Source organism: Letharia columbiana (genome assembly GCF_014066305.1).
Source record: "Letharia columbiana isolate WasteWater2 chromosome Unknown Sc0000016_s0, whole genome shotgun sequence".
Taxonomy (NCBI): Eukaryota; Fungi; Ascomycota; class Lecanoromycetes; order Lecanorales; family Parmeliaceae; genus Letharia; species Letharia columbiana.
The window spans coordinates 498,416-520,575 of NW_023501056.1; the positions used below are offsets into that span (position 1 = coordinate 498,416).

General features: G+C 48.3%; 9 protein-coding genes and 1 non-coding gene across 10 annotated transcripts; 3 read left to right on the plus strand and 7 right to left on the minus strand.

The window, feature by feature from the left end:
• Positions 1 to 2,386: 2,386 nt before the first annotated feature.
• Positions 2,387 to 3,747, minus strand: HO173_005751 (uncharacterized protein; the record flags this gene model as incomplete). Its single annotated transcript, XM_037307666.1, has 3 exons — positions 2,387 to 2,629; positions 2,690 to 3,574; positions 3,670 to 3,747. The coding sequence occupies 3 exons, from the start codon at positions 3,745 to 3,747 to the stop codon at positions 2,387 to 2,389; spliced, it is 1,206 nt and encodes a 401-aa protein (XP_037165475.1).
• A 520-nt stretch (positions 3,748 to 4,267) lies between these two features.
• HO173_005752 (uncharacterized protein) lies at positions 4,268 to 4,845 on the plus strand (the record flags this gene model as incomplete). The annotated part of the gene is made up of 2 exons (XM_037307667.1): positions 4,268 to 4,345; positions 4,429 to 4,845. 2 exons carry the CDS (start codon positions 4,268 to 4,270, stop codon positions 4,843 to 4,845), a joined length of 495 nt encoding a protein of 164 aa, XP_037165476.1.
• Positions 4,846 to 5,070: 225 nt separating this feature from the next.
• Positions 5,071 to 6,476, minus strand: HO173_005753 (uncharacterized protein; the record flags this gene model as incomplete). Its single annotated transcript, XM_037307668.1, has 3 exons — positions 5,071 to 6,099; positions 6,148 to 6,333; positions 6,381 to 6,476. 3 exons carry the CDS (start codon positions 6,474 to 6,476, stop codon positions 5,071 to 5,073), a joined length of 1,311 nt encoding a protein of 436 aa, XP_037165477.1.
• A 412-nt stretch (positions 6,477 to 6,888) lies between these two features.
• HO173_005754 (uncharacterized protein) lies at positions 6,889 to 8,503 on the minus strand (the record flags this gene model as incomplete). The annotated part of the gene is made up of 2 exons (XM_037307669.1): positions 6,889 to 8,259; positions 8,315 to 8,503. The coding sequence occupies 2 exons, from the start codon at positions 8,501 to 8,503 to the stop codon at positions 6,889 to 6,891; spliced, it is 1,560 nt and encodes a 519-aa protein (XP_037165478.1).
• A 1,702-nt stretch (positions 8,504 to 10,205) lies between these two features.
• Positions 10,206 to 10,730, minus strand: HO173_005755 (uncharacterized protein; the record flags this gene model as incomplete). Its single annotated transcript, XM_037307670.1, has 1 exon — positions 10,206 to 10,730. One exon carries the CDS (start codon positions 10,728 to 10,730, stop codon positions 10,206 to 10,208), a length of 525 nt encoding a protein of 174 aa, XP_037165479.1.
• Positions 10,731 to 11,802: 1,072 nt separating this feature from the next.
• HO173_005756 lies at positions 11,803 to 11,906 on the minus strand. The gene has a single exon. It is a non-coding gene; the product is annotated as a tRNA-Leu (tRNA).
• A 271-nt stretch (positions 11,907 to 12,177) lies between these two features.
• Positions 12,178 to 14,746, minus strand: HO173_005757 (uncharacterized protein; the record flags this gene model as incomplete). The annotated part of the gene is made up of 4 exons (XM_037307671.1): positions 12,178 to 12,224; positions 12,371 to 12,536; positions 13,698 to 14,137; positions 14,308 to 14,746. The coding sequence occupies 4 exons, from the start codon at positions 14,744 to 14,746 to the stop codon at positions 12,178 to 12,180; spliced, it is 1,092 nt and encodes a 363-aa protein (XP_037165480.1).
• A 214-nt stretch (positions 14,747 to 14,960) lies between these two features.
• Positions 14,961 to 17,074, plus strand: HO173_005758 (uncharacterized protein; the record flags this gene model as incomplete). Its single annotated transcript, XM_037307672.1, has 4 exons — positions 14,961 to 15,107; positions 15,175 to 15,590; positions 15,659 to 16,580; positions 16,637 to 17,074. The coding sequence occupies 4 exons, from the start codon at positions 14,961 to 14,963 to the stop codon at positions 17,072 to 17,074; spliced, it is 1,923 nt and encodes a 640-aa protein (XP_037165481.1).
• A 1,453-nt stretch (positions 17,075 to 18,527) lies between these two features.
• On the minus strand, positions 18,528 to 20,463 carry HO173_005759 (uncharacterized protein; the record flags this gene model as incomplete). The annotated part of the gene is made up of 2 exons (XM_037307673.1): positions 18,528 to 19,329; positions 20,423 to 20,463. 2 exons carry the CDS (start codon positions 20,461 to 20,463, stop codon positions 18,528 to 18,530), a joined length of 843 nt encoding a protein of 280 aa, XP_037165482.1.
• A 350-nt stretch (positions 20,464 to 20,813) lies between these two features.
• HO173_005760 (uncharacterized protein) lies at positions 20,814 to 22,102 on the plus strand (the record flags this gene model as incomplete). The annotated part of the gene is made up of 2 exons (XM_037307674.1): positions 20,814 to 20,920; positions 20,977 to 22,102. 2 exons carry the CDS (start codon positions 20,814 to 20,816, stop codon positions 22,100 to 22,102), a joined length of 1,233 nt encoding a protein of 410 aa, XP_037165483.1.
• Positions 22,103 to 22,160: the final 58 nt, after the last annotated feature.

Here is a 22,160-nt window from a genome sequence, read left to right on the forward strand (position 1 = left end):
AAGAAAGATAATTAAAGCATTTAAGATTATATTTATTTTAGCACTTGATATAAAAGTATATCTTCTATTAGTTAAATAATAGCTAGATAAGATTACCTCGAAAGTTATCTTATAAATTATTACTAATCTAGTATATAGCGAGATTATTAAGTTATATTTCGAGCGATAAAAGTTTAAAAGAAAATCTAAGAAGAATAGAAAACTAAGTCTACTGAAGCGATATATTAATAGATTTAAAGAATAATATAACGATATTAATAAGATTAAGAAACTACGCTTTTTCAGCGCCGCTTTTAACTAAGAGCCTTTTAAAATAATAATTTATAAGATTAAGAAAGTCGTTAAAGAACTAGTTAAAAGATTGATTAATAAAAGATATATAATAATATATATAAATAATAGCGGGATTAATAAAAAGGTAGGAGTATCAGCTATATCGTTAGATATTAATTCTACTTTCAGTATCTATTTAGACTTAAGTAATTAATATATAATATACTTAACGAAGCTATATAATATTCTTTAAGCTCTAATTATAATAGTTATATATTAAATAAAGCTATAACTTAATAGAGTTATAGTAAATATAAATAATCAAATATCGATTTAGGCTATCGAAGATTTGGATAAGTATTTAAGATAGATCTATATAATATAGATAGTATAGATTATTAATTCGCTAAGATATCTCGAGATAATAATAGAATTATACTAAATCCCGATATATATTAATATCGATAATAATAAATAGGCGGATAAGGAGGCGAAGAAAGTTACTGGCTAGCGAGAGCGAGTAATTTATAATAAAAGAATAAAGATAAATACTAACGAAATAGCTTAATTATTAATTATATAGATAAGAATAATATCGATAATTAAGATAGCTATTAAGGACTACGCGATAAAATAATAAACTATTAAATAGGCTAATAAGAAGCGAGGCGGTATTCTTAGAAGGATTTAATTAATACCGTCGAAATAAATATAATTTCTATATTCGAGAGTTAAGCGCACTAAGACGTCGCTAATAATATAAATAAGAATCGAGAAAATAGGTTTTAAGGCCTTTCTTTATAATTAATAGATATCGAATATAAAGAATAAAGAATACGAGTGTAAAGCGAAGTAGACGACTCGATATATCCTTTATAAATATAGGCTATTTAATAAGAAGCGAGGAATATAGTAGATCGAAGAAAGAAGAAAGATGAAAGAGAGGGTTATTACTTATAAGAATATGCTAATAAAACTACGCTACGCCTCTATAGCGACGGACTTTATAAGGAATACTAAGCTTATTAGACAATATTAAGCCCTTAAAAAAAATTAAAAAAAAGGATTCCTTAGGGAAAGGGTTAAAAAAAAAAAAAAAAAAAAAAAAAGAGGGGCATTAAAAAAAAAAAAAAAAATCCCCCAAAAAAAAAAAAAAAAAAAAAAACAAAAAAAAAAAAAAATTTTTTTATAGCCTTATTTATTTAAGATTATATGATTGGCCGAAAGGATTAGATAGATTTACGTAACTCGCATAGTCGGCCACTAGGGCAAGACTTCAGGGTAGTATGATGTAATCAATCAATCAATCAAAAAAACCGCAGAACCAACCCCACAAGACCGAAGCAAGATCCGACGGACCTCCAGATCCCTCAAAAAAAACCTCGGCCGGAAATTCCAATCCATCCCCCCCCCCCCCTTCCAGAAATGCCCCCCCAAACCGAACCCGATCCCCAAATAGTACTCCCACTCACCCTTCCCCCAACTCACCCCCACTTCCGATCCCCATCTCTGATCAAAAAAACCTTGCAGCTTTCGACGAATCTACGCAACGCGAGAAAGGTGTGGGGCGAACGCAGTCCGCAGTATGCGGCCTGCAGACGGGTAGCCGAGGCGTATGTGGGGGCCCGGGGTGCGGATCCGACGACGACGACGACGACGGGGGGGTTGGAGGAGGTGGTGGGGAGGATGGGGGGGCTTGCTGTGGGGGATGGGGATGGAGGGGGGAGGGGGGTATGAGGGGTTGCAGGAAGGTGGTCCGAAGTGTTGGATGATTGTTTATTGAATGTATTGGGGTCCCGTTCGATCAATTTTGAAACCCATTCTGACAGAGACGGAGACGTAAACATGCATGCTTGGATATCTGGAGTATTATAAAGACCCGAAAATTCTGCAATTGTTGGATATCTCGCGCACTGAAGCAAACCAGATAACGCTTTGCCGACCCAGAGAACCCTTCCGTGGAATGAAATCGTCTCTTCGTGAATGCCCCGAACGCCAGTATTGAGCAGGAAATGGAGAAGATGAATGTTGTTACAGATAAAAGCTGTCTCGGCAGCTCCCATCCCAGAACTCTTCCCCACGGTGCGTTTCCTCTAGGCTGCTCTGAAGCACTTTATTCAATCAGCGGCTTCCTCGTGGACCCAACCATTGTCATGCCTAGCGTATGCAATGCGTTGTAATCATTCACGCGGATTATTGTCGGCGCAGGGAGCATGGGATTATCCGGTCTGATGTTTCCGGCATCTTTTGCGGCTTGCTCGATGGCTTCCATTTCTTCCTTACAGGCGGTGTGGTCGAGCGGACAGACGACGATCGGTTGGCGGAGTAGAATGTCTTTTGCGGAGGTCATGTGTGCCTAGGGTATATTAGTACGAATATAAAGAGCAAATCTGGGAATCGTTAAATGGTAACGCACCTTCACAGTCAGGTAGTACTCGATCTTATAAAGACTGCCTGTTGTCGTAAAACCGCTGACCGAATACGTGGGGAAAGCCTGCTTCCCCCTCGGTATTACCCCGTCGTTGTCCCTGAGATCCTTCGCCGGGAAGACTAATCCAAGGTTCGTGAAATACCCAGCTTCCGGCATCTTCACACCTACTGTTTGGGTTTGCTTCGCTAGCGTTTTGACTTTTCGTTGCGGTTCGTCGCCTTCGTGGTTGTAAATGATTTCTTCGTCAATTCCAATCGTTATCTTGTTTATCGTTACTCTCTTCGCTTTGTTCAGCCAGTCGGGGTTTGGAGATAGTTTGATGTAGACGCTGACGGGATCCAGAGGACCGTATGACCATCGAGGGAGTGATATGCCTAACGTGACGAGGTGGTCTGTGATTCTTTCGGCGGACTCTGGCCTGTTGTACATGCCGAATGTGGAAAGGGTATCGTATCTCGATATTGGGACTGGGAAGGCGTATTTTCTTTGCTCTGTATGACCTTGCTGTACCATCACCACCATCTCGTAATATGTTTCTGCCGTCCTGCTGCCTAACTGCAAACTCGCTGGCGGTACCCTCCGCGCCGTCTCTTCTCCTCCTCTTCCAAATGGAATAAACAGCACAAAAGGTAGGTCCATCGAGTAAACGTTCTCTGACTCTTTCCCTGCTGGACATCGAAATAGCAGCATTTCCTTCCCAACTATGTCCACAAGCTCCTTCCTCGGCGCCGCTAGATGCTTCTTGGTTACCGAATCTGCGGAAGGATGTATGGTCTCCCGCCGTTGAAGGTATATTGTCACTAGCGATATGGCGACTGGAGCGGAGTATCCTTTGTCGGGCCGTATTTCAACCTTCCCTTCTACTCGAGGCTGTAAGTGGTACATATCAGCATAATCCTCGACAGAGATATCGCCGCGCTGCTCCAGGGAAATCCATTTCCCCCATTTTCTTCTTCTTCACTTACCAGTGTAGCAGATATGCCGGGATATCCCACGAGGTATGCGCTGTTTGGCGGGCCACAGACGCGAACGAAGGCTGTCATCGCGGCTTAGACGTTGCCTTAGCCCGCCCATAGCATGCTGCGAGACCTCTCCGCAATAGTACCATCAAATGTTACGTCCGTCCTTGCTTCCGGAGAGAAGGTATGCCCAGATGTTCCTCTTGCGACTCAAGCTGAAAGTTGCCGGCAGGGATGTTGATCTGCAAGACACAAGGGAAAGTCCAAATAAACGCAGAAGCAAGAGTGAAAAAAAGTAATCAAGATGGCGAGCAGGTCTTGGTATGTGCGGGAGTGGGGTATGACAGGTCTGAAGGTACTGAGATTGTTAGAGCCTTCTCATGCAAGAATCGAGTAACCGACCTGTAGATTGCGTTGTCGAGCGCCAAGCCAAGCCAAGCTAAGTAAGCTCAGGCAACTCCACCCCAGCTCCACCGGCGGCTAGGCCGCTTCTAGGCCGCATAGAATCCTGCAAGGCTGATGCTTTCTTCCATCTTTCGTCGAGCTCATATGAGCTCTTCACGCAGCATGATGGACTGAACAACGAGGCTGCTTGTCACCAGCCATGTCTGTGACACTCCATACCACCGTCGGTGACATCAAAATCGAGGTCTTCTGCGAATCCGTCCCCAAAACAGCAGAAGTAAGCATTCCACCGTGCCTCCTACATAAGCTCCTGTCATGCTGTCCCTGAGCAACTTACACATGTTACTAACGTCCGCTCAGAACTTTTTGGCCCTCTGTGCCTCTGGGTCTTACGACGCCTCTCCTTTCCACCGCTCCCTCCCATCCTTCATGGTTCAGACCGGCTCCCCCGCATCCGCCTCCGCAAAAGTCAGCACTTCAATCTGGGGCACGGATTTCGAAGATGAGATCCGCCCATCCTTGCGACATAATGCGCGTGGAATAGTGGCAATGGCGAACAAAGGGTCAAACACGAATGGCAGTCAGTTCTTCATCACGTATGGATCTGCGCCGCATCTAGATGGGAAGAATACAGTGTTTGGAAGGGTGATTGGTGATGAAGGGATGGTGACTTTGCAGAAGCTAGAAGCGAAGGAGGTGGATAAGAAGGGAAGGATGCAGGGCGATATAGTGAGGATTGAGAGGGTAACGATGCATGCGAATCCCATTGCTGGATGAACGATATCAGATTTCTTTTTTCTCCGGACATCTAGCCCTGATGATAGGACTTCGTGAAACCCGGGCAGGTTGCGAAGCACACTTTCTCTTGCTATAACTGTTGCTGGCCCCCCACATGTTTGCGTATCAATACAAACATGGCGCTGGAAGTGATCATTGCGTGGGTCTGCATTCTCGGGCGGAGCGCCGCCACCACAGTCAGTTTCATACTTCCTCTGCTCCGAATTAGATTCTTAGGAAGAAAGCCATCGTCTCCTTATAAAAAGGTGAGTCTCTTCCAACACAACACAAGTCCACGTCGAGCTTTTTGCTCGCGTATTTCAAGGCCTTCTTCCTCAAACCCCGCTTCAAAGCACACTTTGCCGCATCATGATATGCCAGTGATTTCTCATAAACAAGCCCTTCTTCGTTGATCAAGTTGACAAGTTCCAGGATCGCAGACCGTTCATCGCAGTGACCGTGTTCTGCTCTCGCAGCTGGCGGGTCATTTTGATAGTCTGCGATCTCGTGATCGAGATCTTGCATCTGTTGGCGGCGAACTTGGCTACGAATGCCAAAATCGGTGTCGGTTTGGCAAGCAGGGCAACGGCAAGTGAAGACGTACGGCTTGAGCTCGCGTTTCCGTTCCTGAAGCGTGCGAATCCCGGAGCAATAGCTAACAGTGATCTCTTCGCCCTTGGAAATGTCCTTCACAGCATGCACCGTTTCCCGTTCGATGCTGCTATTCCACGAGTAGTGGGCATTCGGTATGCAGGAGTGATTGATCCTAGCTGCGTCTAGGCAAATGCAAGTACCCGATCCCATCTCGAAGCAATTAGCTTCATATATGCTGAAACGGAGGCTGCAGTCAGGTCTTTCGGGGCAATGCAAAGCCATGAATTTGAACCGTTCACTGGCTGGAAGGTTGTCGAACGCTTCGAAGATATCATTTGGTGCGTATGGATCGGACCAAGATACCACAGGTCTTTCGGTCAAAGAGAAAAAGGGTTTTTCTGCAAGTATACGTGTGCCTTTTCGAATGTCTTTGGCAGCGAACATCCCAAGCCCTTTGCCGGGTGACCCTTTGATGAGGTAGAGAGTAGATTTTTCGACATTGCGACCGGCAGCTGGGGTGAGGTTTTTATCGGCCTTGACATTGCTTGACCTAATAGTCTCGTACTGTCCGCTATGATGTTCGGCTTTTGTAGCTTCTGCTTGAGCAATAGCTTTGCGCTTTTCGAGCTCGCCGGCCTTCGAAATCATGGAACGTGTTTCCTGTGGAAGTCTCAGAATCATCACTACAACGGCACTAATACACCGTACCTGTGCAAGAGCAAGGGCATTTCCACGGATCTGCCTCTTCGTTGTGAGCAGTTTTTCTCGGGGTGGGTTTTTTGGGGGAAGCTGTCGCTGTCCCGTCCGCACTCTCTTTTTCCCACTGAGGCGAGAGTCAGAAGCTGCGTCGGCGTCTTTGAGCTTGATGTCAGTTCCGCTCAAGCCATGCATTTTCTTCGGAAGCGTCAGTCACTCTCAACAACAGCATTAAAACGGCATACCCTTACGAGAAATGCTCCAGCTCTATGGAGCTGCCTCTCGGCCGCGGACGACTCGTATCCCATGACGGGACGGTTGAACGAAGAGACCGACGGCATGGTGATCCGTCAAGGGTATTTCCGGATGCGTTGGTTGGGAAGTGAGGGTTTGCGGAAAAAGCTCACTTGTGGATTTGGTCATTGGATTCACTTTTCAGGAGCAGCTGCGAGCAGTTTGGGGAGTGGGGAAGAAGCAAGGATTACAGGGGATTGTTTAGGGGTCAACATGTGACGCAAATGCTCTTCCTGCTTCCACTGGTCTATCCTCTGCGATCTCAATCATACATGTTTCTGCTTTTGCCCCGAAGTCTATGCCATACAAAACGCTGAACCGCTAGATCATAAAGAAGCCTATGCCAGTGCCAGGTATGTACATAGCGCCGCCATCTACTATCAACAAGCCTAGATCTATGTCCTGTTCTTTAGGGCCTCGCCGTCGCTCCACTATCTTCGACCCGGAGCGGACGAGGGGCTATGACCCATTGTTTTGAGCCTTAGTGTTGCCTATCCCAGAAGACTCAGCAGCCCCCTCCGGCTTAGGACTTGTCTTGCCTAATTTTTCTCTGACATATTCGCCCTTTTCGTTCAGCCTCGTTTTCATATCTGCTAGTCCGAGTTCCTCCTCTTCCTCTTCCGTACGCTCATATTCCTGGGTTCGGACCTTTGGATCGTTCCCAGAATCATCCAGATCCAAAAGCTGACAATAGCTATTGCCTAATGGATCCTCCATTAATATGGTGTACTGAATCTCCCCCTTGACTGCTTTGTCTAGCTGGGCGAAGAATGTACCCCATTCCTTCTTCGTGTCGGAAGGCATCGAATCTGTAGATACCTCGTCCTCACCAACGTCAAAGATAGAGCCTTTGAGGTCGTCACGGATTTGTGTCACAAGACCTTCAACAGTCGTGAATCTTCCACCCATGGTCCCCGGCGTGACTTCAACTCTGCACTCAGGAATCTTGAGTAGGCATGTCTCCGACTTGAGGATATCTCGTCCAAGGTCTTTTGCATCTTTGACGTGAAGCCAGATTCTCTTCCCACTCTCAGGGACTTCGCCTCCAGTCTTGACATCGTTCGTTTTGTACCCGCACACATCGCAATGGGTTGTTGAGACGATGACTTGTTTGAAGTGTGGGATATGCACCATCTGGACCAGCATATGCGCAGGCTTGGCGCAACCGGGACAGAAGACGGGCAAGTCGTATGTTTGGCCTTCGAGTATATCCACATCCTCCATACCGCCACCATCCTCGGGCTGGAGCTGAGGCACCATCTCTGCTGAGCCAACGCCTTGCTCTTCCGAGGTCTCGCCCAGGCCCAAAGCCTCGTTTTGCTCTGGTGTCCGTGGATACTGTGAGTGCGTATATTTGCCTTTCGTCTTGGAGTCGCTGGGCGAGGGCTCGATCCAAGAATTACCAGCGGGATCGTCAAGAGAAATCGTGAATGGGAACTTGCCACCTATCAACATCTTGATGAGTGACTGAACAACGCCGTCGATCTTTTTATACAGCTTCGGATCTTCCTTCCTCCTCAGCTTTTGATCGCCCTCGAGGTCTTTCAGAACTTCGCTGAGTATTCCCTCAACGTTCGTCAGACGGCCTCGTCCAGCTGGCACTTCGATCAACAAGTCTTCGATCCGTAGGATGGCTGTATCACTCTTGACGAGTTGACGCTCCAGGTCATCTAGACTGCTGAGCTTGAAGGCATATTTTGAACCTTGCTCTTGAATTTCTCCTGCGGGTTGAATCTCGTTGTTCTTAAGATGGCAATGCTCACAGTAGAAGGACATGAGTATGATCTCGCGGAAGAATGGGATTCTTGTGAGTAGTAGTCGTGTCATGCCCTGTCACGAACGTCAACCAGCTTTACTCGCAGATGGAAGCCAGGTAATAACTCACGTTCTCATGGCAATTCATGCACAGACTTTCGATCTCGTCCACAACCTTGACTCGATCGTCTTCAGCAGGCTCCTCGTCATCGCCCAAGTTGAGTCCGAGAACTTGCTTGCCGATCGCAGCGAAGAGGTCGTTGTCGTCATTCTTAGCACGCTCGGTGTTGAGGTACTCGTTGGTGGCACGGTCTGCCATGTTCTGTGTTTGAGAGGAGAGGATGTGGTGGTACAATGTTCACGTTCGGGGGTTACTTGGATCTGAAGAGCTGCCAGCAACCGAAGAGCTGATTTACAGGAGCTTTCTGCAACACCAATGAGCGCGCCTCTCAGTCGAAGTGAAAAATGAAATGGCAACGCCACGCCTCGTACGAACTGCTTGAAAGTGTGAAAGTCTGTGGGCTGGGAAATTGACGTACGAATACTCGACGCTATGACACAGTAGAAATCTAAACGATGTCGGGTTGTGTAGACTGGCCGCGATGTAACAACTTGCGTCTCACGCTGCGAGAAGGACGAAAAAGTAAAGACTGAGACGCTCAAAAAGGTGGGTAGATACACTCGTCGTTGGTATATCTCGCGGCGCATGAAGGGGGCTCGATTATTGAGGCGGGCCAATGAACTTCTTTATCAACACGACGTTTTTTTTGGAGGGGCAATGACGAGTGATCGCCAGCTTGTCGGGAACCATATTAGCGGCCGAATGCTTAAATTTACGAGTATGTCTTGGCGCGATGGGCGCTCGCTGCTAGCCGGGAAGCCGCCTTGCTCCCTCAATCCCTGGTCGCAGGTTTCGATATTGTCTTACTGGTTTGACATTATACTGCTGAAAATATGTGGAGCTCTTTTCCCCAAGGACGGAGGCTGCCCATTGACTACTTTACTTACCTTATCAGTTGAAAACTCTGTACCACTAACTCTGGAAATGATGTTAAAACCAGCAAATGAAGTCCAAACGCTCAAATTGGCAAATCGAAGCAGCAGATGCGCGGGCCATTGTATTTCTTGCTCGCTCCTAAAGCTTGGTTATGATTCTCAGCGGCTTCACTTCTTACAAGGAAAAATTCGTCCTCACTTGCGGCGTTCTCTTTACATTGTACAGCATTCAAAAGTCAGGTGCTGCTACATAGCCTGGGCCCAATCCTTGCCCCGATCATGAAACTGATGCAGCGAAAATAAATAGCCGGTTTCATACCGATTTCCGCGGGGTTTTGTGCCACAGGGACTATCATTGTTTGATGAGTAAGGCCACTACCTTTTAGGAGATCATAGAGGGCCTTGGCAAACCTCATACAATTGTCTTCGCAGCGTGATGGATTGATCTTAGGACCAGATTTCCGCCTAATAGCGCTGATAGTAGACACCTGCAGTGGCAGGGGGCCAAAGGGGCTGTATGGGGTAAGTATATTTGGTCCGCCCTGTCGAATGGAGTGCTTTTCCCGGCTTCGAGGTGGTGGTATCCCATTGTCTATGGCATCAACGGAACGGATTAACTGAATCCGAGAATGGGAATTATGCCGGTGAGGATGAAAGCGTTTTGAATCTCGCCAATTTCACAGCTCGACAGAATGGCGTTTTTCTTTTCTTTGATGGTGTACGGGCCTTGCTTTGCTGTAGACTCTCGCGATAAAGATCGAGTGCCGACTTGGGGATGCGTGATCGTTGATGCAAGTTGACCATCTCTGGCAAAAGCTCAGCCTTGTATGAAGTCTAGGAGACATCCACGCAGTATTCAGATTCGGTACCCAAGGCTTAAATCATGCATAGCTTGAAAGTCTCGTTCCGGAGCTGATTCAATCATGGTGCTCTGGCAATCAGCCCGAGCTAGGTGGTATTGGGCACGCTAGAAATTGCATATAGGACCTGACCTAGTACAAGGGTTAGAAGAAGTGGAGGCTAACCTAGATGGATCTCTGTATGCTGATGCTTGTACAAGGTATCTTGCGTACGCTAACAAGCTGCAAGGCGCGAATGACGGCAGTGAGCTCAGCCCTCTGATTTGTAGGGGTGCCGTTCGAAGCGAGGGCGCCGTACGTGTCCCATCCGTTGGCAAGAGTGGGGAAATGAATGCCGTATCCGCCTCGAACGGGCTTGGCCTCATGGTTTTGAGCGGCTTTTCCGTTGGACAAACAGCAGCCATTAGTGAAGATAAGCAGCTCACTGATCTGGACAGGGGGAGGTGGTGAAAGCTGAATCACCCATCCTTTCTCATGGAATTGTTCCGGAATGAAGTACTCCCGTAGAAAATCGCGGCTCAGGACTGCCACGAATTGTGTTTCATATTCTTGGCGGCAGAAGACATGGTCGCAGATCAGGAATCCTGGCGAGAAGAAGTAGCCTTGATGCATGAAGGGGACGCGGCTTAGGCCATCGACCTTGGACTGAGGTGCTGTTTGGTCGTTCAGCCAGGATTGCCCTTGCATCATGCCGAAGGTGCTTGTGAATGCGCAGCGTGATATTCCATTATCCGCCAGTGTGGAAAGTACACCTTTGGTCCTTTCGAAAACCTTCCCGCGGACTTTGGCGTCGTAAAAGGACTTCAGTAGCAGGTTCTTATTCGTGCGGAGGATACAATCACTTTGAAATGTGTTGGAGTACCTGCCTCTGATTTGGGATGAGAGACCTGGATGCCGGATTGCATGTGCAAAGCGGAGATTCCTGGAGGCAGATGGAAGGCGCTCAGTGGCTCGAACTGCGTAGGGGGGGTTTTTTAAGGGTTTTTGTTTTGGTGGGGGGTGTTGGGGGTTGGGGGGGGGGTGGGGGGGGGGGAAAGAAAATTGGGGTACCTGGTCACTTGTACCAGGCAGCAGTCATGAGTGGACCAATTTGAAACAAATTAGAAGCAAGCCCCGTGGCGCTAGACTCCACGAGTTGGGTGATAAATGGTCGTAAATGCCAAGCCTGTCTGAGGCAACCTTTTTCCAAAGACGTTCTTTTGAAGGAGATGATGTCCAGTTACAATTAGTGACATTTGTACTACTACCCGTCCCTCCACCTGCGTACTGCCATCTCTTACTCCACTCCTCAACTTAAAGGTGGTGAAGCCTAGTAGGAATGACTGGTATGGAGGATCCAGAAAGAGTACCTATACACGTAATCACATACACCAATGCGTAACATCATCATTGTTTAGGCTTTGATGTCAAAGTAGGAGACTTATTGTGTTGAAGCTCCTTCCAGTGTAAATCAATATGCTGTTGTAGATCGAGCTACATTCTTGACGAGCCCTGAGCAGATGTGGCCGGAATCATGGTGAAGAAACGAGAGTTGATTGCAGGTAAGTTTCCATCAAGCTGTTACTATAACTCCTGGGATGTTAGAAAACGTCGCTTATGCTTCATGTTGTGGGGGTAGCCGTGTCAAGCCTGCGCCCGAGCTTTCCGATGCTTCGCATCGCCCGGAGAGCATTCCCGCCCGTCTTCAACCTCCCGGACAGCAAAAAGTGAACTCGTCCACATCTCCATCTGAGCGTAGTTCAAAAATGCGAAAAATTTAAATTGAACAGGGTGGGATTCGAACCCACGCTCTTCCGAACTACGGATTTCAAAAGTAAGCACTACATTTGCCTAAACGTAGCGCCATAACCACTCGGCCACCTGTCCATTCGTTATTTCGTCATGAAACAGGAATAATTGTTCCTAAATCAATTTATATTCATTTTTTTTTAAATAATTTCATCTGATCTCAACCCTACCTATTTTAGCGCTCCGAGACATGAGGTAGTCTAAGCTTATCATCTTAGAGTATCGCATGATTTACTGAGGTCGACACGGAAAATCCTGCGGCCTATACAAGTACGAGTACGCCAGGACTCCTGCGTCAAGGTATCGGATAGAATAACATCACGCCTGAGAGATCACCAGGACGATGCGCTTAGATGGCAACCGAGTGTGTAGAGTCAGGTCGTTCTACAATCGTGACTACCGGTTAAAAACATTCAGTTGACGCTACAGCAGGGGAGTTCTGGACGCAAAGGTCTGGGACTAGGGAAGCGTGCGATGCCAAAGCCAAAGAGCTTGTTGGAGGCAGAGTCCTACTTGTGATCGCGCAGGGCAACTGCAGTTACGCCGTTTCTGCTGAACCGAACTTGATTTCGTCATCCAGTTTCGACTTGAGTCTTTGATGCTTAGACCGCAGATTCCTGCTTTGGCGCGGGAAGTATACGGCTTCCTGGCCCCGAACGTCTCATTTCGTGGGCAGTTGGGAGACGATAGCAGAGAACCCCTTTTCGTCTATGCTACGAGCCGGATACAGGATATTAGCCATCTGGACTTCATCCTTACAAATGCAATTCCCAGGAATTAAAACCAGAATCGCGCATGGCGAAAAATGCTTATGACAGACGTAGCACGGTATATTTCACCCTCCCTCTTCCTTTCCCTGTTGGGCGGATTTGGTCTCTTACCACGATACTGATTATGAGTGCCATGAGTCCGAGCTACATCAAAAGGACGCCATAGCGTTACATTATTTAGTGGCTAATTGATTACATTTTCTTGCCCTCTCATGAAGCCCCTCAAGAGGTCGATTCAGACTACCGCGAGAATCTAGCCAAAGTCACATGAAAGAGCTGCAGGTACTATTCCGCTGTCTACCGTCTCGCTTTCATCAGACCGCACAGGAATGTCTTGACTCAATGTAGGCAATTCAGTCTCTTCCAATTGTTTTCTTTCCTCGCGATTTCACGATTGCGTTCTATGGTTGATGAGACGTCGTGTCACTTGACTGGTGCTATTGACTCGGCAGGACCTGAAATTCGCCCTTTCGGCCAGAATCCATATTCTCTGCAAGCTCTTACGGGTACGGTCCATCTCATGACTGGGTGGAGGCGATATGATGATTACGGCACTCTACATGACATCTTTTGCCGCGCGTCCCGAGACGAGGTGGGAGACTTATCTGCAGAGACGATGGAGACAATCAAGAGTGCGAATGTCAAGGGCTTATTGCTGTCTCGTGGGTTCACGAGCCTGCTTGCGAACAAGCCGCAGGTCACATCTATCCGTGACGATGTAACAGGACTTTCCAATATGCTATCTCTGGATGGAATCCTCGTCAATCCGGGCACAAGGTTTGATGACCCTGACTGTTTAAAAGGGAAAAGGTCTCAGGCACGGACAAGAACACAAATAGAACATGATGTTGAAGGGTTGAGATGCCAATTACTGGTAGAGACTAAGACAATTCATCTTCTGCTACAGCAAAACACAGACTTTCTCTTGCCCCGTCCTTTGGGAAGGCGAAAGCATAAAAGTATCAGAGAACGCCAGCATCGATGAGACCTCTCTTAAGGTCACGAATATCTCCTAGTCTGGGTAAAGGTTTTCTAGCGTTGAAAATCTTGTGATTGCCCGAAGTCATTCGAGCGTGCGTCTCATTTGACGCGCACACACGCGGCTGCCCATCCCTAGCTTCGAATCTTCACCCGGTACTCCGGGTTGGTGAGCAGCGGCGCACGGCTGCGGCATCCAGCATGGCAGTGCCTTGGTTTGGTCCATGTTTTCGATGAGACCCTGGAGACCGAGAAGATTCGCAGGGCGGTTTGTGACAAAATATTCGGCGAAGTCAATAAAGAACTCCTTGCTAATGCTTGATAGGTCAGGCATTGGTCCGTCCTTGTACTCGTAGGCGATGAATCCAGCACTGGTGATGACGAGAATATGTCCATGCACAGTGCTAAGATCAACAGCATCGATTTCTGTCAATTTGGTCCATCGGCCGCATGAATCTTCTAAATTGCTTCCCTGCATGATAGTATTTTCCGGTACCTTGAAATGGCCATCGATCAAAAAGTCGTGACCTCGTATGTAGATATAGGTTTTAATCAATCTCTCTAGAGTAGTCGGTATCAGTGAAGACCCAGGGATGAGGTAGAAGCGCGATGTTGGCCGATTCCCGTCCCACTAATACCCTGAAGATGCGTTTGACAAAGGTCCATACCCACAGACCTACTCCATGACGTCTTGAAAGATTTCGTTCTTGCAATGCACGCAGCACACCAACGACATTTGCCACAGAAGTATGACTGAATAGTCGAGCACGAGCGGCAGAAGGCTTTCGGATGCGATTCATCTCCGGCAATATCTAAAACGGTGCCAGGCTTGAATCTTTTATCTCTGACACCGCAGTCAATGCAGAAACGTCCACTAGAGTACGCGCCGTTTCTGCTCTTCTTCGCGCCAAGCTGAGAAACGGTGAAAGCAATTTTCGGTTTCACGCGAAGGCATGAGAAGCAGGCATAGTTTTCGCGATGCCGCGGGCGGAGTTCGACCTGATGGAGGTATTGCTTGACTTTGAGAGGGTCGAGTCTGTAGAGAGAGATATGCGTATGGAAATATCGATTGGTTTGCTTCAAGGCAATAGCGGCTGACGGATGTAGGTTGAGCACGATGTGGTGCTGGAGCTCTGTAGGCAAAGTATAAAGATTGAGATTACTACCCATAGCTGCTGCAAACACCAGAAACGCTGTTCAAATAAAACGACCTAGAGCGGGATTTGAAGTACAACATAACGACACAATTTCGGTGTGAGTGATATATCGGCAGGGTGTGGTTATAGTATCTACTTGAAAAATAGTGGCCTTGTTGCCATATCAAACGCGTTTCTTACCTGACACCGCGTAGGACGGCGGTCTCTAGAAATTTCCTTAGAGCTTCATGATGGTTCAACGAAGGAAGCAGCTTAAGCCAAGCGGCCCAGAGAGGGATAGGCCAGAAGCTAACCTGTTCCTACGGAGCTGTCCTGATACAAAATCGCCATTGGTAGCTTTGCCAGCGGAAATTCATGGTATCATAACGAGCCTTGTAATTACACCACTAAGCAATGCCATCCAAACGTACGGAGGCTATGATGCTAATAGTATTGTTCTAGCTCGTTCAACCCCGAGACCTCAATCATCTTTGTTGTACGTGCAAGACCTTGAGTGCCGTTGTCCTCCCTACACTCTACCACACCATCGAATTGAAGGTTCCGCAGCAATGGAGTCGGCTCCCTTCGCTAGAGAACCTTCTCGCATCTTCATCGGAAGGCCTCAAGTATACCAGATCTCTGAGGATTGTTCCGAGACAGTACCGTCAAGACGTCGTCGAGAATGAGCACGAGTTCGGAGACGAAGAGGAATCTGTAGCAGAGACCGAAGTGGACGATGCAGAAGAGGAGGAAGACGGAGAGGAAGACGATGGGTTATTCAGAGTCTATCGTCCACGCACTTCAGCTTCCAATGCTCTGAATGCCTTCATCCGCGTGCTTATAGCAAAACTTCCACCGCAGCAGCTCCACACGTTCTGGTATGTATTCCCCCCTCTTGGCATGCAATCTTCTGCACTAGCCTGACTCTTGGGCTCGTGCGCTTTAGGTGGGAACACGATTGTCCACTCAACACCCTTACTTTTTCGATCGTGCTCAAGCACCAAGCGACCTCACTCCGCACCCTCAACCTCAGAGATTATACCGGTAATTGGAGGAAAGCGGACCTAGCAAAATTGACGATGGGGGGCTTAACAACTCTCGGTATCGATGAATTGGGAAGGGGTGATTCATGGGCAATAGAGTTGCTAGCGAGGAATTACCAAGAATTGCGCAAATTGCGACTCGGCAGCGAAATGGATCTTGTCACAGAATATGCAGAGGATGGATGTTTGGATTCTAACGAGGACGGCCGCTTCCAACTCACCGAGAATTTTGCAGAGCTCCTGAAAGACAAAGTCGCGGCTTTGAATGGACCCTCCACTCCTGTTGTACGGCTTGATTCCCTGTCGCTGGTTGGGCTCAATCTCTTTTATTTCGCCAAAGGCTGGATCGAGCCTGTCAATGACTTCACCAGTTTGAGCATGCTGACACTCGAATCATGCGCTTGTGTGGAGGCAGCTTTTCCTTTGCTCATGGCGGTAGAGGCTGGTAGACGTAAAGCGAAGAGCGCTCTTCGGCTCCATACTTTTGCAATACGACACGAAAACACCAGCGATGAATTCTTGCAGGGACTAGAAAGCTTCCTGCTCTCATTGAAGCCACTCACTAATCTTCATGTACTCTTGGAAGGTTGTTATGAAAGGGATATCGAAATGGGTAAAGTACTGAAACTTCACGGGAAATGCTTACGATCTCTTGTATGGCAACAAAGGACGAGGCCAAGGAGTAATATGCTCGCGGACACTTCACTCTTTCCAGACGACTACGAGGAATTGAAGCTTGTCGCAAAATATTGCACTGGGCTCAAAGCCTTGGGAATCTCGCTTGATTGGGCAGATATTGCAAGGTCCGAAGATAGCCATGAAGAGGTAAAAGCAGTAGCGGCTCTGGGTTATGCATCCATTTTTATGCTAATCTCACAAAGATTGCTTCTTCATTCTCTCAATTGAGTCAGCTTCAGACTTTGAATATACGAAATCTACCAGCGGCATCGACATCTAGAACCTGGCTTCCCACTGATTACATGATGGAAGGCCTAGCCACAATGCTCCTCAATATCGTCACCAATAAGACGCGAATCGAGCAAGGACCAGTACTGAAAACCCTAGCCATTGGCGCATCAACGTATGGGAGTGTCAGGGGGGCCATGAGCCATTATTCTCCAAACAGTAACTCAACATTCCTTCAACTTCGCATCTACCACGTAAACTACGACTGCCGATACCGAGATCTTATCTCTCCGAAGTTGCACCTGATAGCAAGGGGGACGGCCGCTGATGCATGGGGTAACGCCGAGAATCTCGACATATTCGCGCTGTATTGGCTTGACGGCGCTCCGCAAGACCGCCAGACGCGTTTTTGACACGAGTATGTCTAGTCTGTGCTTCAATATGAGAGTGTGGAAACTTAGCTTAGAACAGACACTCAATAAAGAGGCGTCCTAGAAAAAATCTAATCACGTGTTTGCAGTTCTCTCATGTGATAGGAGGTCCTCTTTAGGTCCATGAATCTCTGCGACTCCTACATCCCCACATTTTCCATGACAACAGTCGTCCCATTCTTTACATTCTTCACTTAGTCATAAGCATCACATTGACAGCGACCACCCTTTAATATCTAGACCTCTTACACCCGCAAACCCCCTCCTTTTTCCAACGACGTGCGCTAATGCCTACAATGAGCATCTTCCTTTTCCTCTCGTTCAGCAAGTCTCATTAACGTTCCCAGTCCCGGTGACTCGACACATCCACCCGATACACCTATGTAGATCTGACCTCACATCTTCTCAAGTCCTTTCATGGTCTGATTAGAAAACGATCGAGCTAATTCAGGTAGCTCTCGAGCCCTGTACACCTCTTCTGCTGTGTGACAAGATCACACGGCATTCCGGTGCCCTGCGGTGCTGTATGTACGATGTCTTCTCAAGTCTCTGTTCTCTGTTCAATCCATTTCTTCATCGGTACGCATGGAATGAGACAATGCTAGCTGCCACGTCCGCGCCCTCAATATTCAACTTCTATTCACACACCACATGATAAACTCATACGACCTGTTTGTCATCAATCCCCACGGCTTCAGGTCAAAGATATACCCTATCATCAGGGCCCTGACACCCAAAAGTTGCAACGTCAAGAGCATTTTGGGGATTGGAACGCTTTGTATTCACCAGAAACCTTGACGCATGCGGTTTGGTTTCTTCAGCAGAGTTTTGGAAGAAGCCGTCTGTCTGAGTCTCGTGAGGGCGATTGGGAGGAAGATTGGTAACGAGATAATTGCGGCAGATGCTACAAATGCTGGGGATGGAGTCACGCACACATGATAAACTCGTGATACGATGAGTTTTAATGCTCTGGGCCCAAATGCGAACCACTTGGAGTTGAAGAAAGAATTAAAAAAGAGCGGGGGAGAGTTTGGGGGGGAGGGTTGCTTTAAAATATCTGCATATTTTACACTCACCTGCTTGTTTGGGGGTTTGATAGGTCTCCATGATTCGACATAAGAGAGGTGTGCCGTGGGACTTGGGTAGTTTGACCGCCAAATCTCCCTTTATTCGTGATTTTGGTCCTTGTTCTTACACAGGCGCGGTCACAACGACTGGACGACAGTGATCCAGCCAAGTCTTCGTGCTGTGAGCAGAGCCACGCACAGCATGCCGACTCCTGACTTCCTGCCCCAATCCCAAACCCCTCCTCCCACCTTTTTCCTCCTAGCGTACGTAGACGCATCATCCCAGATCTAAAAGATTCGATCGGTCTTTCAGACTCCAAGAGGTTCGATAGCCGGGCGCAAGACAGCGATGGAAGGTGTATGTATAGCTAGTAAGAAGTAATGACGATATGATCCGTCGGTGCGCTCAAAGTCTGCTTATCCGCCAACGGGACCAGTTCCGCCTGTACCGAATTCGGGGGCCAGGTCACATCCGTAGCGCTCCCGGAGCCCATGTACGCCTTGAAGCCAGCTGTAGCCTGGAAGAACATGACAACGTCTGGAGCACCATATGGGAAGGCCTCTACACCCATGTTGATATGAACCAGGGATCCGTTTTTGCCTTGTCTCAGATACTGTGGGGATTTGAGTAATTGTCTCTTGATTGGATAACTGAGAGTTTTCCATGCCGAGTTTGCCTTCCCAAGGGAGTCTTTCTCTCCTGAGAGATCGCTACTATTGGCGGGGCCGCAGGTACCGTCGGATATGCCGTATTGGTAGCTGACGTCGTACCACGCCATGCTTTGGTTCAAGAGGTTTATCTCATTGCGGGCGCCCCTAAAGGTGTTGTTTTTTAGCCAGGCTGTTACGGCGCCGTTGAAGTGTTCGCCATCAAAGCCTGTTGCTTTAAAGTCCTTGGTCTGGCCGGAGTTGAGCCAGAAGCCTCGATCTATGCCGCAGATTGTTTCGTTGGGAAAGGTGCCCGTTCCGTTGGAATATTCCACCATGTAGCAGATGTTTTCTTTGGAGATGTTTTGAATGCGAATGAGGGGCATTGGAGCGCAGAATGAGATGAGGATGGCGGCCAGCGTCAGAGTCTTTTGTAGGAAGAGCATCGTCCGTGGTGGATGTGTATTTGAATAAGCGACGTTCTCATAGAAATGGTGTCTGTGTACGGTGGACGTGTAGTGCCTCAATTATGAGCTGCGGAGATATGGGTTAGAGCAAGTGAAAGCTTTGTAAGTGATATGGGGAGAGAGAGATTTTGAATAAAAGAAGAAGGGAGAAAGCTGTCTTATATACCAACAGAAGAAGAGCGAAGATTATGAGAATTGTTCGAGATTGAAACAACGCCAAGCAGTGCATGGCCAAACATACAACTTGATACAGAGAGACTGGTTTCTGTGTTTAAAGCTAGGGTGCTCATCAAGTCCTGTATGTGACATACATTTAACGAGACGTAGACTTAAAGGAGAAACTTCTTTCGACCATTTTGCTTGGTGGACGCTGAGTCCCACTCAGCACACTGCAAGGTTTAGGACTTGATACACAGGATTCAGTTTCCATCTGCGAGGCAGCACAGTGGGTTCTTCATTGGGCACCGTGTGTGACATCGAAGCCCGCGACTCAGATGGAAGAAAGAACCAGGTTCTTCGAGCAGCATCTCTTGTGCTGCACGGAAGTCCACTCAGCACAGTGCTAAAAGTGTGACTTGATACACAAAGACTATTTTCTGTATGGGAGAAAGGCAGCACATGAGGTTCGTAGTCAGACATTATACATGAGATCGACCCCTGGGCCGCAGATGTGCAAGAGAAATCCTCTTCAGGGCAGCTTTTTCTTTTTGCGAAGCAGCAGACCTTCACAGCGATCCTATCATTCTAATGACAGAGTCACAGAAAACTCAAGACTTTCTCTTTCAAACAGACTTGTTTCATTGCTCGTTTTCAGATGGTGTCTGAGGACGGAAGATGAAACAAAGCAGTCGAATGCTTCCAGCGGGGTCTCTTGCCATGTGCACTTGAATGGGCTATTGCTCTGTGAACCGGCAGTATAAAAGCGAGAGAGTCCTCCGATCCGGACATCTGTCAACGTTTCGAAAGTGTTTTTTGAGAGTTCTGTTTTGCTCGAAACGAAGCTAGTGAAGTCGAAACGGTTCCATCCACCATCTCCCAAAAAGTGCAGGCATAGGCAGTGCTTACATGTAGGGCTGTTTCAATGGCAGGGCCTCTGGACTTTCGAAGGCATTGAAAGGGTTCGAACTGATAAATCCGTCTCTCCATACCTGTTGTGGTTATTGTGTGAGATCCCGGGAAGAAGACTCATGATGCTGTCGAGAGCGCAGCCTTTTGGGAGGCGGAGCTCTCGCAACCCTATCTTCGGCAGACTTCATCAAAGCAGAAAGTAGACAATGTTATGATTCCCAACCATTGGCTGTTCAGTCTTGGTTTCGTAAGAGCGACTCGGATCTGGAGAAAGGCTGCAAGACTACATGAGAGCAGGGGGACCGGGGCATGAGCAGCATAATTCATCAGTCTCGAGTGTTGCAAGTTTAAGACTATATCTTCGGAAGTGTCACGCATTTTCGGCGGTAATTTCTGATTTGGAAGATGACGAAAGATGTTCGCCTTGGACGACCGCTTTGTAGCGCCAACTTTGTTCCCTCCTCCACAAACATGGCGGACATCGACGAAGACTCTACAATCAGAGCGACCCCAGACCCCACATACACAGACCTCTCCGACGAGACGCAAGACTTCCGCTTCCTATCCACCCTCTCCCAGTAAAACTCCTCCCGCACCTCCCCACTTTCCCCACCTCCAGCTCACATCTCTCCAGACCGACAGACCACCCCACCCTCCCCCGCCGCGGCGAGAAAGACTTCGAACACCACGGCACCCTCTCCCAAACCGACACCCTCGTCGCTTCCCGCAATGCCATGCACGACGCCCTCTCCGTTTCCCGCACCCACAATCCGAAAAGCCTCATCGTCGGCCTCTACGATCCGAGCGATGACTCGACGACCATCGAGCAACCGAAAGGCCCGAATCTCAGGACGATGGGGAAGGCGGATTCGCGGGGCAGGTTGAGCTTGTTGCCGGAGGAGACGCTGTACTTGGTTGAGAGGGGGAGTCTGGATTTGAGATGGCGGGGTGAAGAGCTGGAGGGGCTGCCGTTGAGTTTGCAGGCGGCGTACGCGTATCTACTTGGGAAGCGGGGGTTGACGTTGGAGCGGTACACGGTCTATGCGGGTTTGAAGAGGAGTGGATATGTTGTGCAGAGGGGACCGGCTTGGTATCCCGAAGACTACGACGGAGACTTTATCCCGCCGAGGGAGTTGGAAAAGCCGAAGCCACTGGGGCTGTTTGCACACTTCTACAAATCCCTCTTCGACAAGCCACTCCCGGATGCAGCTCCTTCGGGACCACTCGTCACACCGGGCTTCTACCGCAGCTACGATTCCATCTACCGGCTCATGACTCTCATACCTGCCCACGATCCGGCCGAGCCTACAGACCGTGAATCCCTCCGCTCTTCAGCCTCGATGGGCCATCCGACATCTCCTACGCACTCCCGCATCCGCCCTGCCTTCTACGTCTGGAAACCCACTTCCGAGTTCAAGAAGTCTGCCCCTCCGCCTCCTGACTTTCGGATCGCCGTCATCAATGCTCGCGAGGAGAGTTTCCCGGTCCTGGAACAGCTGGACGACTTGCTGCAGAGTGTACCTTACGACCCACCACCACCGGGTAGTGAGGGGCAGACGTATAGGCGTGTGAAGCATGGATGGCGGAATGTGCTATTAGCCGTTGTAGACCAGGGGGTTGTGAGTTATATGAGGATTGCGGATGCAGGGTTTGGGAAAGAGAAGGTTTATGAGACTAGAGGCAGGGGGCGTGGTGGGAAGAGAGGAGGATTCCATGGAAGGGGAAGGGGAGGCGGGAGGGGCAGAGGCAAGGGAAAATGAGCAGGAGTGGGGAAATTGTGCTCCGCAGTTCATCAGAAGACTTCTTGGGGAAGATAGA